Genomic DNA, 19,050 nt, shown 5'->3' on the forward strand with positions numbered 1-19,050 from the left:
CGGCGGCCTAAACTGACGCGTTTTGAGCTCCAGAGTCGCTAAATAGGACTCGAACCGAACGTGTGACCCCACCAATGGATTTCTCGTTCGAAGAGCAATTCATTGGTGTGGCCACACGTTCGGTTCCACTCCCATTTAGCGACTCGGGAGCTCAAAACGCGTCTAGAATTATGGCAGCATGCACCGGTCTTCTGGCCCACCGTGTGCAGGGAGTGTCGCCGCAAGTAGGCAAAACTTCCCACGGTGCACCAGTGCCGAAAGGGTTGCCGGCCTCCTGGGCAATACCTTGGGCCGCAGTCACGAGAAGTGGCCTAATAGGCAGGGCACCCCTTTGGACACTGGTCCATCGCGGGGCGGGAATGTTGGCCCACTCGTGTCGCAACACGATGCGCCTCGCGAGTCCGCGAGTGCCCCGCGCTTTGCGCTTGCAAGCTTGCCTCCTTGCGCACCGCCCGCAGCTGGCGCGTGTACTCCTGCCGCTGCGCCTTGAGGGCGGCCAGCTGCGCGTCCCAGGACGCCGTCACCTCGTCGTACCGCGCCTGCCACTCCTCGCTCTGGTGCTGCAGGCCCTGCGCAGAGGTGGTGGATGATGATATTAATGTCGGGGTATCGATTCTTTCCTTCCTGCCGCTGTTTTTGAATGTACTTTTCGATACTGTATTTTACATAAAGCACTTCCAATATGCGAAATATGGCGGCACGAAGTATGGCGAAACCTGCTCGCTGAGGGCCAGCAGAAGACGCCTGCCAGACGCTTGAAACTAGCGATATTTTTGTATTGTCAGCGTTTTCCACCAGATTACTGTTACCAGTTTGTTCCTTAAGATATCCGAAACATTTTGTCGCAATATCATTCACAGAATTCGCTCCCGCGGGTGAATTTAAGAGTTAAATCATGGTGCGACGCGTAACCTTGTTTGAACTGCCGCGGCTTTTCGCTTGCAGACTTAATTTTAAAAACTGTTCGTAGGTATCTTTCGTGTCCTCAGTATGAAAGTACAAAATCAGGTGATGCCAGAACAGGTTTTGTTTAGTCCTAAAGACTTGGCATTCCCGAGATTTGAGGGATTTCGTAGCGTCGGCTGCTCGGCCCCCAGCGAGCGGAGAACGTTCTTTACCCGGCAGTGACTCCCGCCAAACATAACGGTACGGAAGGGCTCTATCATATCGATAACTCAAATGACTAGCATATCGATATTTTACCTATAAGGGCAGGCTCACAATTTTACATCAATGTATCAACATTGCGGTTGTCAAAATTTTACAACGATGTATGTATTACGTCTATGTATCGGTATTTTACATCTATGTATCGATATTTTACATCTATGTATCGATATTTTACATCTATGTATCAATATTTTACATCTATGTATCGAGATATTGATATTTTACATTTACTACATGGGGGAAAGCGATATTTTACAACACCAATACACTTCGAACAGCCCACGGCGCGCGCCCACGGCCAGCCTACCTGGGTGGCCTGGTGCAGGTACTCGACGAGCTCGCAGTGCGCGCGGAGCTCCAGGTCGTAGTCCTCGGCGAGCTTGTCCAGGGCGGCGCGCAGCCCCGCCTCCCGGACCTGGAGGTGCCGCTGGTGCTGCTGCAGGCGCGCGCGCTCCCAGCGCTCCGTGACGGCGGCGCCCAGGGCGGTGCGCGAACGCAGATTCCGCGCCTCCTCCTGCACATCAAGCAGCGCACCAGGTTCCACAGCCCTTTGCGCGGTGACGCGGACCAACAACAACAACATCAAGTTTGTTTGCACTGGGAAAGGGGCTAGGCCCGTGATAAGATAATCTACGGCGGTCGATGCCGAGCAGCAGTCGCCATTTGGACCCATCGTCTGTTCCGCAAAAGCGATTTGTTCACGGATTTGTTCAAGGCGACGGCGGTGGTTGAACCACCGAACCTGGTACCTGCAGCTGCGCGCGCTCCTCCCGCATGGCCCTGAGCTGGCGCTGCGCCTCGCGCTCGCCTTGCTGCACCGTGTCCTTGAGGCGGTCGGAGCGGCCCGCGGCGCGCGAGCTCTCGGCCAGCATGACGGCCTCCTCGGCCGCGCGCCGCTCCTCGTCGCGCACCAGGCGGCACAGCGGCGACTCCCGGAGCTGCTCCGCGCCGCGCTTCGCCTGCTTCGCCGCCCCGGGCGCCGAGCTGCGCAGCCAGACCAGCTGCAGGCGGAGGGCCTCCTGCACCAGGGCCCTGCAGCACCGCGAAAGGCCGGGGGTCAGGGCCGCCTGACGGCATGCTCGCGCCGTGCACGTCGTTGGCCCGACGGCGTGCTAGTGCAGGCGCGCGTCGTTCCCCCGAGGGCGTGCTCGTGCACCTGCACGTCGTTCGCCCGACGGCGTGCTCGTGCACCTGCACGTCGTTCGCTCGACGGCGTGCTCGTTGACCTGCACGTCGTTCGCCCGACGGCGTGCTCGTTGACCTGCACGTCGCACGCCTGACGGCGTGCCGGTGCTCGTCACGCGCGCGTCCCCACCTGTCTCGCTGGATCTTGTCCACCCTGGCGTTCTCGTCATCCTGGTTCGCCGGCCTCAGCTGCGGCAGCCCCTCGGAGCCCGCCGCTCCACCTCGCGGGCATCAATGGCCTCCAGCCTGCAGCAGTTGGAAGTAGTGTGTTATTCTGGCGCACACCGGACGATTCGTCAACTAGTCCGTGTTGGCAAGCGCTCAAACGGTTCAAAATACTCGACTTTTCCCCGCGGTGCAAGTGCGTCAATGCGCGGCGCGCGTGCAGCAGCGCACGGTCAAGCTCGGATCCAGGAAAGGGGGTGGGGGTGCGGGGTGGAGAGGAGGCAATGAGTCAGTTGCCCCTCCCCCCAAACTCCTGGATGCCAGCCTGAAAGATTGCCAAAAGCAACACTTTTGCCTTGCTCACTCTACAAACTGAACAGTGTGCATATCACACTCCACCTGCATCGTGCCTGCACGCACACGCACAGTCGAACGGATGCACACTGCTTCTATATCTGCGCTTGGCGTGCACACTGTTGGCGTGTGACTGACCGGGACTGCATGACGCATGGCACACGCTTAGGAACAGTGCGCATCCAGGCACAGTACTGCTCGTACGAGTGTGCAAGAAGCAGCAGGCACACTCCCAGGTGGAGTGTGGCGTGCACACTGTTCGTTCGTTTGCAGTAGTGCAGGCTCGCTCTGGATCCGCCACTGCGGGCGGCGGCGTGCTCGGCATTGCCCGCCGAGCGATTCAGAAGAGTCGTTTCGTCGCCCTGTCTCTGTCGCACTCATGGGGCTCTCCGTAAGGGTGCGAGAGAGGCAGAGCGACGAACGGATCTTCTGAATCCCTCGGCTGCAAGCCCTGCACCGCTGGAGACCGGTGGAGGCAAACAAAACTCTAGACGCGTTTTCAGCTCCAGAGTCGCTAAAAATCGCGTCTAGATTTTTGTCCGCCTCCACCGGTCTTGTGGCCCACTGTCGGCCTGCTCTGCTTCGCATACGCGCCTCTCGTGCAGCGAGTGGCTGGCCAGGGCGGGGGCCAGCTTGGCGGCGCGGGTCGTGTGCGCCAGGATGCTGAGCTGGTTCACGGCGTCCTCCAGCACGCAGCGCAGCGCTACCGCCTCCAGGCGCCGGTCGGCCGCCTCCCTATCGTCGCCCTGGTCCTCCTTGCCGCTGTCCTCGCCGGTCGGCTGGGAGTCCGCCGTCTGCGAGTTGAATGCAAATGCCATAATTGCATTTGACAGGAATTTAAAGCGATAAACGCAGCAGAAGTCTTCCACTGCGCTCACCTCGTGCTCCTCGGTGGCGCTTTCCTTCGCCAGGCCGTCGGCCAGGCCCTCGCTCGAGTCCATGAGCAGCACGTCGTCGGCCAGGCGACGCAGCTCGTCCTCGTGCCAACACAGCCCCGCGGCCGCGTCGGCGTCCTCGTCGGAGAGGCTGGACACCGTGGACAGGTCGGCCAGCGTGGCGTCGTCGCGCGCCGCCTGCAGGTCCGGCGGCGTCGCCGACAGTGTCGGCGAGAAGGACGCCGTCGCCGACGGGGACGCCGTGGACGCGGACGGCGCCGGCGACGACGACGCGTCCACCAGGTCGTCCTCGTCCTCCTCCTCGTCCACCTCGCTGATCCGTTCGCAGCTCATCACGCGCACATCCCTTGGAACAAGAACATTCGAAACAAGACCCAGTAGAAATTGATCTCATGACTCATTTTCAATTTAGGCGGCTGCCCCTCGCCTTCGGGTGCGGCGCGACACCGCGACACTCGGGGCCATGACAGCAGGCTGCCTCCAGAAAGCTGCTTCTGTCTCTCTCACACTCGTGGGGCGCTCCGACAGGTTCCAGGGCGAGGCAGAGAGAGACAGAAGCACCGTTTGGGGGGCAGCCTGCAGTGACCAGGTGCGGCCAAGACACTTCCCACAGCAAGCGGGCGTGTCGTCGTCGTGTGTGTCGGTCAAAAGGCCACTCTAAAAAAAATGTTCCTGCTCGGATAACCGGCTTGTACCTCTTTTTTTCTGTGACCACAGTGTTGGTTCGATTTATAGAAACAAATCCAGTAAAAGTGCTGCGGTCGAATACATATGCATAACTCTGCATGGCCAAATGCCGCAAGAGTCTTCACTGCGCTCCTCCGACGCACACACTGTCTCTCACTCTCACGCAAACGCTCACGCACAGCGCGAGCGCGCTCTCTCACTCCCACACCTTATTATTAGACCGGCGTCGCGTGCGCGTGTCTGCCCGTGTCCACGCTCCACCCGTGCCGGCGCTTCTCCGCACGTGGAGACCGGTGGAGACGCAGCAGCGTCCTGATGCTGCAGACCTGGTTCCAGCAGACTGATTCCGAGAGTCGCGTTTTCGTCGCCCTGTCTCTCTCGCACCCACGGGCCGTCCCGCATCGGTGCGAGAGGGACAGAGCGCACAGTGGGCCAGAAGACCGGTGGAGGCGGCCAAAACTCTAGACGAGTTTTGAGCTCTTCGAACCGAACGTGACCCCACCAATGGATTCCTCGTTCGGAGAGCAACCCGTTGGTGGGGTCACACGTTCGTTTCGAGTCCCATTTAGCGACTCTGGAGCTCAAAACGCGTCAAGAGTTTTGGCCACCTCCACCGGCCTTCTGGCCCACTGTGGAGCGACGAAAACGACACTCGGAATGTGTCTCCAGGACAGCAAGGATGACCAGGGTCCGACAGGGGAGGGGGAAGGAGACTGCAAGACTTCATGATCCCGAAGATCAATCGCAGCGGTGGACCTAAACCGTACCGCCACGACCATTCCATGCAAACATTCGCGGAAATGTTGTCGAGGACAGTGTATCGTAGTCCGTCGCGTCCGCGTCGCACTCATTTGTCGTTTTTTTCCTGGAGTCATTCGGTTTTAATGCCGCTCGTCGGTTTGACACTTTTATACAAAAATTACGAGCTGCGACGCCCGGCACTGTACCGGGTGGCTCGGTCAAGTCGCGGCCGGCGCGGCCGGCACTGCGGGCCGGTCTGTCCGCCCCGCGTCCTCCAGGAGGGTCGCCGCCGTGCCAGTCGAGGAGTCGTCTCGTCGCTCTGTCTCTGTCGCACGGGCTCACCAAAAGGGTGAAAGGGAGAAAGAGCGACAAACCGCTTTTCTAAATCACCCAGCAGCACTGCGAGAAAAGATCACGATAAATCCTGTACTCATTACTCCAGACTTCACCGTACTTTTTTTAACAGGCAATACCGTCATTTTTTTTACAGGCAATACCGTACTTTTTTTTACAAGCAACACCGTACTTTTTTTACAGGGAATCCCGTACATTTTTCCCCGGCAATCCCGTACTTTTAATACCTATCAAAAACTGCTATAATTTTTTTCAGTCGGTTGACCCTCTTTTTTCAAGATCCTGATGTGCGTTAACTGCTGAAGTCGAACTCCTGGACCCCTTTCCGACCACTCGTTGAAAAGGTCTTGACGAGACCTATCGAAAGGTGCAATAAAATTTTTCAGTCGGTTGACCCCCTTTCTTCAAGATCCTGATGTGGACAATTCTTGGAAGCGGCCTTTGTTGGGACCAGATCTGGTCCTTCCTACGGCATGGACTGTACGGAAGAACGGTAACTACTGTTAAAAGACCACGGAATATTTTGTGAAACAAGTACGGTAAATACTGTAGACTGTACGGTGGATACTGGTTTTTGAAGTACGGTAAAGTTTGGCAATAAAATTATCCAGGATTTACCGTTATTTTTTCTTAGAGTGAGTGTCGGGGGAGCACAGTGGGCTAGAGGACCGGTGGAAGCGGCCAAAACACTGGACGCGTTGTGAGTTCCACACTCTTTAAAAGCCTACGAAGCATTTGATTCATAACTACAAAGAAAATGAAGGCATTGTAGAATTGCTTTGTATTGTGATGAAATGCCTCGTATTACAAAGGATTTTGCTTCATAATACGAAGCATTTCTTCGTAGATTTTGCAATGATGCCTTCATTTTCTTCGTATTGCGAAGCGATCTTCGTAGAGTTTTTACTGCGCAGAGTCGCCGAACAGGACTCTCGAACCGAACGTGTGACCCCACCAATGGTCACACCTTCGGTTCGAGTCCCATTTAGCGACTCTAGAGCTCAACAACGCGTCTAGAGTTTTGGCCCGCCTGCGCCGGTCTGCCGGTCCACTGCGGGGAGGCTGCGTTGCTGCATTGGATGCACCCACCACAGGAGGGGAAGGGCCACGACGTTGTGGCCGGCGTCCGCAGAGGCCGCCCGGGCCGCGTCCGCGGTGGCCGAGGACGGCGCCGTGCTCCGCGCGCTGGCGGGGCGCGGCGGCGGCCGCGACCGGAGCGCTCCGGCGTGAGTGGCGGGGCAGGGGCGGCCCGGGCGGGGCGGCGGCGCTCCTCCGTCCCCGCCACCGCGTCGTCCTGGGCGCCGTCCATGTCGTCGCAATGCTAGCAGTGCGCCTCTGCCTCCGATGCCCCCGCGGTGCCGAGAGTTGAGTGTCGAGTCAGACGTCGACGGCACTGCTACATTTTTTGTTGCACGAACTCGGTCTTTGCGCGCGAAGACTCCCGACACACGAACTTCGGGTACAAAGCCTCTTGGTATACACGGCCTCCGGGCACACGGCCTCCGGCTCGGTAGCGCCCTGGTGGCGCCCGTACACTGACTGAGGTCGCGGTGCCGGAGCAGTCGACTAATTCCGAGGGCCGCCTTCGTCGCTCTGTCTCTCTCGCACTCGTCGGGCGAGAGAGACAGAGCGACGAAGGCGGCCCTCGGAATCAGTCGACAGGCGGAGCGCGGGGTGGCCCACCCTCCCTGCCGCTGCCATGGCGACGCCGGGCGCGGCTGTGCCGATAAACGGCTGGGTGGGCGTGGCGGGCAGGTGCGACGCAAGGTGCAGTACCGCGCAGTACCGCCCTCAGTGCGGACAAACTTACAACCCGCCTACCGGCCTGCAGACTGATTCCGAACAGTGCTTTCGTCGCTCTCTCTCTCTCTCTCTCTCTCTCTCTCTCTCTCTCTCTCTCTCTCTCTCATAGGGTGGTCCGTAGGGGCGCGAGGGAGGCAGAGCGAAGAGGCAGTGTCAGCCTGCTGCAGACTGATTCCGATAGTCGCTTTCATCACTCCTCTCTCGCACCTTTCCGGGACGCCCCATGAGTGCGAGAGAGACGGAGCGACGACAACACAAGCGCCTCTCGGAATGAGTCTGCCGCCGCCGAGGGGGACATCACTCGCGACGCTCGCGACCCGCCGTAAGCGGTGCGGTAAGACCGATATTGCCGCATCGTTCCGGGAAATCCCATTCGCATGCAAGACGGTTTATGCGGCGTTCCGCGCTTTCATGGAGTGCGCGCGGTGCACAGTGGGCCAGAAGACCGGTGGAGGCGGACAAAACTCTCGGCGCGTTTTGAGCTTACAGAGTCCCTAAACAGACCTCGAGCCGAACGTGTGACCCCACCGATGGATTCCCCTTTCGGAGAGCAATCCATTGGTGGGGTCACACGTTCGGTTCGAGTCCCATTTGGCGACTCTGGAGCTCAAAACGCGTCGAGAGTTTTGGCCGCCACCACCGGTCCTCTGGCCCACTGTGCGGTGCCGCGGTCACACGGCGGGACACTGGTCGCGGTGACGAGCGGCGACGCCGCGACGCTACATCGTGCTGCTGCCGAAGCTTCCAGCAGCCTCATTCCGGCACTGCTTTCGACGCTGTCTCTCTCGCTCCCCTACGGGACGCCTCACGAGTGCGAGAGAGACAGAGCGGCGCTCGGAATCGTCCTGCCGCGGCTTCCTCTTCGTTTTGCGCGGCGGGCCCCGGGCCGCGCCGGGCCGCGCGGGGCGAGCCACGACACCTCACGGGCGTCAGAGCCAAGCGCGGCTTTCCACCGAGCTTTCCCCATTTCTTCTCTCGATGACACCGACTGCCATTAGTCGGCTTCATTCCGAGGGACCGCCTCACAGTGGGGCAGAAGACCGGTGGAGGCGGCCAAAACTCTAAACGCGTTTTGAGCTCCAGACGCTAAATGGGACTCGAACCAAACGTGTGACCCCACCTATGGATTGCCCTCTGAACGAGGAATCCATTGGTGGGGTCATACGCTTGGTTCGAGTCCTGTTTAGCGACTCTGGAGCTCAAAACGCGTCTAGAGTTTTGTCCGCCGCCACCGGTCTTCTGCCCCGCTGTGCGCCTCGTCGCTCTGTCTCTCTCGCACCCCCAAGGGACGCCCCACGAGTGCGAGAGAGACAGAGCGACGGCACGACCCCCCGAAATGGCTCGGCCGTCGTCGCGGAGTCGCGGGCGGCACACGCGCGCATTGCCACACTGTCGTCACCCCGGGCGTCCCCTGGCTTCCTCGTCGCGAAGAAGAAGGAGAAGAACAATAGACTGGCGGAAGAAAAACCAGAAAAACGCGAGCATCGAGTAGTCTGCGGGCCGGCGGGCCCGGCGGGCCAGGCAGGGGCACATCTGTCATGAATCACGTTCGGCGCGCCTGCAGACTGATTCCGAGAGTCGTTTTCGTCGCCCTGTCTCTGTCACACTCATGGGGCGTTCCTTTCGGGTGCGAGAGAGGCAGAGCGACGAAAACGACTCTCGGAATGAGTCTGCTGCAAGGCGATTCCGAAACGCCGCCCTCGTCGCTCTGTCTCTCTCGCGCTGGGGGGTTCCCTATTGGTGCGGGAGAGACAGCGACGGAACGCAACGCGGAGTGAGTCTGTGGCCAGACCGGCACGCCGATGTCGTCCTGAGGAAGGACGACGGGGAGGGCAGCGGCAGCGCTGGCAGCGGACTCCCTCTGTCTCTCTCGCACTCATGGGGCGTCCCGTGGGTGTGCGAGAGAGACGGAAAGCAGGGGAGGCACGCCGGTACTCCATTGCGACGCGGTGGCCGGAAGAGGGGCTCGAGTGGGTACTCGATGGACGCGGCGGAGAGCGCACCGCGCCGGGGCGTGGGGTCACCTCAAGGTCTGCCGAAAAGGCGTCTTGCTGTTTTCCACGCCACGACGTGAGTGAAACCAGCAGGCCGATGTTAGATCTGTCCCCCTCGCACCCGGACGGGACGCCCCGTGAGTGCGAGAGGGACAGGGCGACGAAAACGACTCTCGGAATCAGTCTGCAGTGACACGGGGACCGCACGGGAGCACGTGAGCCGGGTCCACAACGCACCCCGTCCACACGGCACGCCACCGCATAGTGGGCCAGAAGACCGGTGGAGGCGGACAAAACTCCAGATGCGTTTTGAGCTTCAGAGTCCCGAAACAGACCTCGAACCGAACGTGTGACCCCACCGATGGATTCCCCTTTCGGAGAGCAATCCATTGGTGGGGTCACACGTTCGGTTCGAGCCCCATTTAGCGACTCTGGAGCTCAAAACGCGTCTAGAGTTTTGTCCGCCTCCACCGGTCCTCTGGCCCACTGTGCGCCGGCACGCCTCGGCCGCGTGCTTCGCGTGCGCCGCGTGCGCTGCAGCCGAAAAGGAGTTTGCTTTCCTCGTGACCGGTCGTGGGTGTTTCCGTCCAACGCGTATGGAGCGGAAAACTAAATGTGTTTGCTGGACTGCGAGTAGGAACCCCACTCTTAAAGTCGCATACACTGCAAACCTAACACTGAAATTCGAAGGGTGAGACCTGACCGATTTTCGGTGATTCAAAAAGCATGACCGAAAAACGGTCATACACAAATGTATGACCGAAAAACGGTCATACTTAAATGTATGACCAAAATAAGGTCAGATATCAGCGAGACTGGCTATTGTTTAGCTGGGGGATACATCAGCCTTTACCCGTGATACACTAAAAAGTATGACCGTTTTTCGGTCATACATCGAAGTATGACCTTTTTTCGGTCTTACATTTCAGTATGACCCTTTTTCGGTCGTACATTTCAGTGAGACCGTTTAAGGGGTCAAAAGTCTGACCTTTCTATTTTCAGTGAACTGTCTACTTAGAACGCACTTATGCATGCTTTCAAGTACACACTTAAACGCATGCTTGGCAGGTACGCACTTACAACTGCATGCTTTGCGCCATATAACTCCATGCTATACACTACAAAAAAGCAAGAGTAGACAGTTAGGTTTGGTTTGTAGTGTTAGTGCAGATTCTCCATATCATGGTAAAAACTCTCTATTGTGATGAAAATACTCTGTACTATGTTGAAAATACTCTCCACTATGTTAAAAATACGGCATACAGGACATGAGCCCCGTCCCGTTTGAGCCCCGATGGTCTGAGCCCCGACCTGAGCCCCAACCTGAGCCCGGGTTGAGCCCCGACTTGAGCCTCGACCCAAGCCCCAATTTCCAGAGCCCGGATTGAGCCCCGACCTGAGCCCCGTTTGAGCCCCATTTGAGCCCCACTTGAGCCCCATTTGAGCCCCGCGACCTGAAATCACGCATTTTTGCATAATTTATTGCTATAAGGCTCAAGTGGGGCTCAAATGGGGCTCAAACGGGGCTCAGGTCGGGGCTCAATCCGGGCTCTGGAAATTGGGGCTTGGGTCGGGGCTCAAGTCGGGGCTCAACCCGGGCTCAGGTTGGGGCTCAGGTCGGGGCTCAGACCATCGGGGCTCAAACGGGACGGGGCTCATGTCCTGTATGCCAAAAATACTCTATACTATGTTGAAAATACTCTATATTATGTTGAAAATACTCCATACTATGTTGAAAATCCTCTATAATCTGGTGAAAATTCTCTTAATTATGGTGAAAACTATCTATGTTCCGGTGAAAATTGGTAGTGCACCCGACTTTGTAACTACTTTGAAAATTATTCACTGTCGTACCTTAGAGATATTTTGTCGAATTAATTTTTTTATTATGGAGCAAATCATCTCCATAGTAATTTGGTGCGGCCTTTCGCTTAAGACATTTAGAAGGCCCAAACTTGACGGAAAGGGGGACTTTGTAATGGTCATCAACTTTGTCGGATAGGCTGAATTCGATAGCTGCAATCAAATTCTGGCAGCCACGACCGAACATTTGTTCGCGGACAAGGGGTTTGTTGTCGTCGTACAAGTGCCCGGTCTTAGCAATCGGCTACCAAGAGTTGGGTTCTCGATTGCGGCTATGTCTAATTCCGCCAATCGGACAGACTTGATCTCCCCAACAAAGTCATTTTTCCCCGTACAGAAACTTGAACTTGAACTTGAATTGGTCGCGCACTGTATCTCCTCGCGTTGCGGGTCGCTTTCTTTTTTTGCGTGCGCGGCGCGCGGCGCGCCCACGTGAGCAAACCACTCGATTTGGGCTGTTTGAGCGGCGGACGCGCAAAAAGGCAGAAAGGCGCGAGTGGGCCGGCCCGGCCGGCCCTAGGCTGGTGGGGCTGGTGACAGGTGGCCGTGACCGTGGCGGCCGCGACGGGGAGAAGGGGGGGGGACCCGGCATCCTTCTCGCCGGGCCGGTTGGGCTCCCTTCGCTTCGACGGGCACGCCGGGCACGCAGGACGCATCGGATGCAAGTCCCCGTCCCCGTCAAGCGAACGCCCTGCACCATCATACATCAGGCGGGTCGGCATCGAAAATAAATGACGCGCCGCATAAACCGTCCTGCAGCAGCATATATTTGTATTAAAGAAAAGGGAAGTGCAAAAATGCAGACGCATTCGAAAACATAATTCATATGCACGCGCGCACACACAGGTCACACACTTGCGCACACTTGCACACACACGCGCGCGTGCACTCTCTCACACACACACACACACACACACTGTCACACGGTGCATGCGCCGATGTGTGTTGTCGTGGTCACAGGCCTCATTTGCTCTCCGCTTCCGAGAACCACACACGAACGCTCCGATCGCCACGCCGGGCCAGCCGTGACAGGGTTTCCTGGTGTCCCGGCGGCACGTAAACTTGCTATTGAGTAGTGAGAAATTCAGAAAGTGTCCCCCCCCCCGCCACCCAGGGATGCTCACCTCCTCCCCTCCCTCTTCTTCCGACGAGCACAAAAAAGTTGGTCTCTTTCTTCCCAGGAGAAACTAGTTCAGCTTATCAGACCCAGAGCTTTTTTTTTCAATTTTTTTTTCAATTTTTTTTCTACAGCGTACCCACATTCTAAAAAAACTAACAAACTGAAAAAACAAAATGATGCCAGCGAGAGGTCATTTGATTCACACCTAGCCCAACAAAACCTCCACTGGGGGCTAGCCAGTTTTTTTTTTTAATTTCTAAGTGACGCACGTAGCCCTCCACATGACTGACACGGCGTACGTCTGCGAGCACACCATGAATTAGACACTGATTCGACCGCAGCGTGTCCGGGACGGTCCATGCCTGCGCGAGCGAGCAGCGGGCTTATTCTCTTAGTTTCGGCTTTTTTCTTTGTTTCTTGTCTTTGATGAGAGAAGCCCCGCTAATGCCACCAGTGTGCTCCCCCCCTCCCCCCCTTCCCCAACCGTTTGACCCGCCAAGTTCCAAGTTCCAAGTGGTGACGTCGGTACACAAGTCGACAGGCCCGTTCGACGGCTCTGTTAGGGATTTCGTGCGTGCCTGAAGCGCGTAACACGTCATCGACCGGCCAAAAGCCGTTCCACGCCTGCCTGGCCCATCTCCTTTTCGCAAAGAAAACAAACCGTCCCCAAACCGTCAATTAAAGGAAGTTTCCTCCGCATGATGACGGCTGTTCTACGCCAAGGCCCTTAACATATGATTTTCAATCAAGTTATGCATTATATTTGTAATGCACTGGGACTATGCGCTGGAGAAACAAAGGCCTAAAACTGTACTCTTACACATCATAAATAATTTGCGTCCCTGGATCGGCGTGAATTGTCTTATGCTCTTGGAAGGGATGTGAATTAATATGGGACTTCTAGGCAAAAGTTTAGTGTCCTAAAGGCATTACCCTGAAGGCATTGCCCTTAAGGGCGTAGTTTTTATGCCTCAGTTTTAACAGCGTGACTTGTCCTATCATGCAATATAGTTGACACAACAATAAAGTTTGCCACGAAAAAGGTACCTACGGTTGGCTCTGGTCTTTTTCTAGTCGAGCCATTTCATAGTAATTATCTCATTTGCTCTCCGGTTTGGCGGTCACGACACTTTTCTGTGGCCATTGAACTCTGGAGCGAAACTCTTCCCTATGCATTCTCTCAACTGCGTCGCGCCGTCCGTTTCCTGTCCTCCCGCGGTATGTTTTGGGGCAGGGCCGTTGTCGCGCCCTTTGCTGTCCTTTGGCTGTCCTTGAGCTATCCCTTGGCTGTCTCTTGGCTGTCTCTTGGCCGTCCCTTGGGTGTCCCTTGCCTTTCCCTTGGCTGGCCCTTGGCTGGCCCTTGGCTGGCCCTTAGCTGTCCCTTGGCCGTCCCTTGGGTGTCCCTTGGGTGTCCCTTGGCTGTCTCTTGGCTGTCGCTTGGCGCGCCCTTGGCTGTCCCTTGGCTGTCCCTTTGGCTATCCGTTTGGCTGTCCCCTTGTCTGTCCCTTGGCCGTCTCTGGGCTGTCCCCTGGCTGTCCCCTGGCTGTCCCCTGGCTGTCCTTTCGCGATCCCTTGGCTGTACCTTGGTTGTCGCTTGGCTGTGCCTTATCTGACCCTTGCTGGTGCATGGCTGAACACTGGCTGCGCCCTTCGATGCCGCCGCCTGGCCCTTTGCTGGCCTGCCACTGTCCCTTGGCTAGCCCTTAGCTGTCACTTGGTTGTCCCTTCACCGTTCCTTGGCTGGCTTCTGACTGGACCCTGGACCCTTGGCTGACCATTGGCCGGATCTTTTTTGGCCCTTGGCTGTCCCCTGACCATCCTTTGGCCATCCCTTGGCCATCTTTTGGCTATCCCTTGGCTGTCCCCTGACCATCCTTTCGCCATCCCTTGGCCATCCCTTCGCCATCCCTTGGCCATCTCTTGGCCATCCCTTGGCCATCCCTTGGCCATCCCTTGGCCATCCCTTGGCCATCCCTTGGCCATCCCTTGGCCATCCCTTGGCCATCCCTTGGCCATCCCTTGGCCATCCCTCGGCCATCTCTTGGTCATCCCTCGGCCATCCCTCGGCCATCTCTTGGCCATCCCTTGGCTAACCCTTGGCTAACCCTTGGCTAACCCTTGGCTATCCCTTGGCCAAATCCTTCTCTGGCGCTTGGATGACCCTTCTCATGCCCTCCGCAGGCCCTGGCCCTGGGCCCAGGGCCCCAGGCAGTGCTGGGCAGGGCTCGGCAGGTCCGCTGGGCTCGGCGGGGTCTGATTAGGGCCACTTTGGCGTCCGGCAGGAACGGGCCGGCCGGCCGGAACGGAACAAAACGGATCGAACGCTCGCATATATAAAGCGGCTCGGCCGGTCCCGGACGACACTCGCTCCACTCGTCTCCGTCCGGACAGAGCTGCCGCTTCGCGCCGCCGCGGCACAAACAGTTTCGTTTCCGAGTGAAGGGAAAATGGCCAGGGGGTTGTTGTTCGGGGCTGTGGCCCTGATGGCCGTGCTGTGCGTCACCGAGGCACTCAAGCTGCGTAAGTACTGCTAGGAGGAAAGATGGTTCTTGCCCTAAGAGCACTGGCAGAACGGAAAGGCTCCTTTCCGCCATTCTTCAAGCTTAGTGGTTACTTCAAGCGTAGTTCTCTTTCCCGCCCGTCTCCCGCCTATCTAAATGTATAAAAGAACTTATTCTTTATGCTTCACTCCAAGCGTAAAGTCTTCAAGCGATGTCGTATGCTTGAATGAAGCGTGCAACTGCGCTTTTGTTTTTGCCTGTCAGTGACTCTTTTAAGTGGTCTTGAGCCCAGCATAATTTGCTTTGCGGCAACGGTTTTTTTATCATCCTCTCAAGTGACAACATCACACTATGTCGGGTGAGAGTGATTAGTGCAAAAGGTGGTAGTGTCCGAACCGTCCACCCAGCAGCCCGGCTATCCCCTGTATTATAAATCGAAACGCGGCAATTTAATCGGGCAGCCTAAGGTGGTAATTGTAGAAAGGGTCAGAGCGGGGAGAAATAGCACACCCCTATTTGCAACTAACTTGCGTCATTTTCACACCCAGAAATTCCCCCTTCTGGTTATTGGTACTCTTCACTACCGCTTACTAGTACGAGTAAGTCTCATTGTGAATCCAGCCCAATAAAATGGAGCGTCCCAAAGATGATTGGTTCTTTCCCGCACTGACCCTTACCGGGGACCGGGAACACTGTTCCTGCTTTCGTGCGCCTTTTGTAGAGCACGAAATCAGTGGCGATTTTCGTACCGCCTTCGTTTGTACCGCCTTTCGATGCAAAGTGTCCCGACGTGAGTGTTTTGCTACGTTCGCAGGGCAACGTACCTAAACGGGCCAAAAAAGCCATAAATTGCTATGTCTGCACACACTAAATGTCATGGAGCTTTTTATGTTCCATACATGATTCAGTTTTGTGTTCAGCAGGTGAGGCAAATTGTTCGTCGAAGTAGCAATTTGAAATAGGAATCAGACAAGTTGCACCACCACGTGAACACAAAATGGTATAACCGACAGATGTGCTTAAACTTGCTTCATTCATGGGATTAAAAAAAGCCCCATGACATTTTTAGGGTGCAGTATCGGCATTCAGTTTCAATTCTGAAAAACAACAAAAAAAGTGCATGGTGAGGGTCTGGTGCGCCCGCCAATCAGTACGAAGCCGTCGAATTTAGCTGGCGAGATTGGCCAAGGCCGGCCAAGGCCGTGAGGGTCTTGTTTTTGCTTTCGTTTGCAACTGTTGTTGTTTTTCCGCTGCAGCTCCCTACATCAAGGCGTGTCGCCGGAACGACCCCCAGCTCGACGAGTGCGGCCTGAAGAACGGCAGGGAGGCGGTATCGAGGTTCGTCAATGGTGAGTGACGCGCGCGCACACTTTTTTCATCGCTCTGTCTCTGTCGCACTCACGGGGCGCTCCGCGAGGGTGCAAGAGAGACGGAGCGACTGACGCGACAGACCGCTTCCGCCAAAGGTAGCAGTAAATTAACCCACCTCCCCCCGCTCTGATTGCTGCAGGTGACCGGAAGTACAAGATACCCAACCTGAGTCCGCTGACGCTGTACAACTTCGCGGTGAACAGCGGTAGCCGCACGGTCGGCATCAACCTCAACTTCAAGGAGGCCCAGATCCACGGCCTGGGCGGTGTCGACATCAAAGCCACCAGATTCGACCTCAAGAAGAAGCGCATCGAGTTCGACTTGGTGTGGGACGTGTTCTACGTCCTTGGCGACTACGAGATCAACGGCAGGGTCCTGGTGCTGCCCATCCAGGGCCGCGGCCCGGCCAACATCACCGTCAGTGAGTACAGTGCGGGTTGTGCGGTGCACTGCGAGGCGCGCCCGGCAGACCGCCCGGCCAGTGCTGCTAAAGTTAATTTTTTTTGTTAACGAGTTAAAGTTAAGCCGTTAACCTAACCGAATTAACGTACTCGTTAAAGTTAAGGCTCTTCAGCATTAGTTAACGAGTTAACGTTAAATTAACGCATTAACGAAGTTAAAGTTAGTTTTACTTCTTGATGAACCGAAGACGTTGTGTGATTTCTTGATTTTTGACAGATTTTCAGTCCTCAAGATGCCAAAAAATGACTAGCTTTCAAAACCTTTCACAAAAATTGAGGTTTTGTTCATTTTCTTTCACCCAAGAATCATCTACATAGTATGACCCAAATGTCGACAAAATTGTTTACCAGATGAACAAAGTAAACGTTACCGGCGTTAAGAAGTTAACATTCCTACTTAACTTAACTCGTTAACGTTAAGACATTCTGACTACTTTAACGAGTTAACGTTAATTCGTTAATTAACGTTAACGGCGTTAAGTAACTTCGTTAATCGTTAAATTAACTTTAACAGCACTGCGCCCGGCAGACCGACCGGCAGACCGGTGCCAGCGGTGGCTCTCGATCGCCTGGCTAATATTGTCTTTTTTCAGCGGACCTCGTCGTCACCTTCGGCTTCGACTACGAGCTGGTGCCCAAGAAGAAGACGGGCAAGGACCACATCAGCCTGACGACCAGCAATGTCAAGTTCGAAATCGGGCACGCCTACTTCGACCTGAAGAACCTCTTCAACGGAGACAGGCTTCTGGGTGAGCACGTGTGTCTGGCACGCGGCAGAGAGAGAGAGAGAGAGAGAGAGAGAGAGAGAGAGAGAGAGAGAGAGAGAGAGAGAGAGAGAGAGAGAGAGAGAGAGAGAGGGAGAGAGAGAGAGAGAGAGAATGGCAACACAGTCGCGGCGAGACCGGCCGTTCGTTAATGTCACTCGTATTGCTTCACAGGCGACAACATGAACGTGTTCCTCAACGAGAACTGGAAGGAGGTGGCCAACGAGCTCGGTCCCTCGCTGGCCGACGCCATCGGCGAGGTGATCCGCCAGATCATCCAGCAGATTGTGGACGTGGTGCCGTACGACAACATCTTCCCCGTCGACTAGGGCAGGCTCGGCAGGCCCCAGCAAGGCTCTAGCCGCAGGGACTGGCAGGGCGCGCCTGCGCGACTGACTGCAGCTCAGTCGGATTGACAGTCGTGTGCCGATGGGCGCCAGTACGGGTTTTTCTTTGTGCACTCTTCAAACCCCACGAACGAATTTGGCCTTACGAAGGAAAGTAGTTTGCCATGTCGTAGTATTATGATCATACGTGAGCTTGCACAGAAAACACTTCGTCGTTTACGAACTATTTCTTCGGGGAGCAGACTAAATAGTTTGTACCTTGCATATGCTCATGATACCTCATGAGGTTTTAAGCGTGTGCGTGTGTGTATATAGGTGTGTATGTGAATCAGTATGTGTCGATATGCCTGTGTGTGTGTTTTGGGTGTGTGCGTGTGTTTGACTGCAGTGTTACTACTGGTGTACTCGGACGAGAACCGAAAAAAATCTCATTCACCATCGAAACGAGGAGGGAAACCAAAGTGATACTCTGTTGTACTTGAGCCTTTTTTGGCTCCCAAAAATTTGTAAACTAACGCGTTTTATGACATAGTAGGGTAGATTGTCGATCACCGCTAACTAGTGTTCATGTCCTTGTTGGAGATGAGCTAGCATTTGTCTGTGATCTTACTTTTGTAACTAGAGAAATACCTCTGGCATGTGTTTTTCTTCTAATGAACACATAACTGTAGGTGAAATTAGGCTAAGATTTTTGTTTAGAATCATCGTTATTGTGTGTTGAGCGTACACTGTCATCATTAGAGACACTAATTTATCGCGACTCATTCGTTACTGTCTTCTTTTTTTCTTGAATAAAACTCATTTCGAATACCTAGAGCCTTCCTTCATTAACGCGCCAGCCGAGGACAATGGGAAGGTGAATCATCCAAAACTGAGACAGGAACTCCATTAAAAAAGTCTTACGACGAAAACGTACACAGTTTCTTTATAATACGAACAGTTTTGTGCAAACACATTATGGAGCCATTTTTCAGGCTATATGAAGCTTTTTCTTCGTACCTTACAAAGAAAAGCCAGAGAAGATTTGAAATATGAATGAATTTAATTAGTGTTGTGTTAGCACAAATTTCTCCGTACACTAATGGCAGTGAATTTCACGGTAAGAGGTTTTGAGAGCACCACCAGCACCACCAAAACTACCAGCACCACCACTATCTCCCCAACAACAACAACACAGCGATGAAGCTGCACCGTGTGATTCCACGACCAGAATATTGCATCGCGGTCCGGTGCACTGTGCGGCCAGACTGCAACCACGCGCGACGATTGAACAC

At 55.5% G+C, this 19,050-nt stretch overlaps 1 protein-coding gene across 1 annotated transcript; it reads left to right on the top strand.

The window, feature by feature from the left end:
• Positions 1–14,693: 14,693 nt before the first annotated feature.
• On the top strand, positions 14,694–18,586 carry LOC117643749 (protein takeout-like). The gene is made up of 5 exons (XM_034382822.1): positions 14,694–14,852; positions 16,090–16,182; positions 16,344–16,625; positions 17,259–17,414; positions 17,604–18,586. Exons 1-5 carry the CDS (start codon positions 14,780–14,782, stop codon positions 17,756–17,758), a joined length of 759 nt encoding a protein of 252 aa, XP_034238713.1. The 5' UTR covers positions 14,694–14,779; the 3' UTR covers positions 17,759–18,586.
• The last annotated feature ends 464 nt before the right edge of the window (positions 18,587–19,050 follow it).

This window comes from Thrips palmi, unplaced genomic scaffold, assembly GCF_012932325.1.
Source record: "Thrips palmi isolate BJ-2018 unplaced genomic scaffold, TpBJ-2018v1 HiC_scaffold_17, whole genome shotgun sequence".
NCBI lineage: Eukaryota > Metazoa > Arthropoda > Insecta > Thysanoptera > Thripidae > Thrips > Thrips palmi.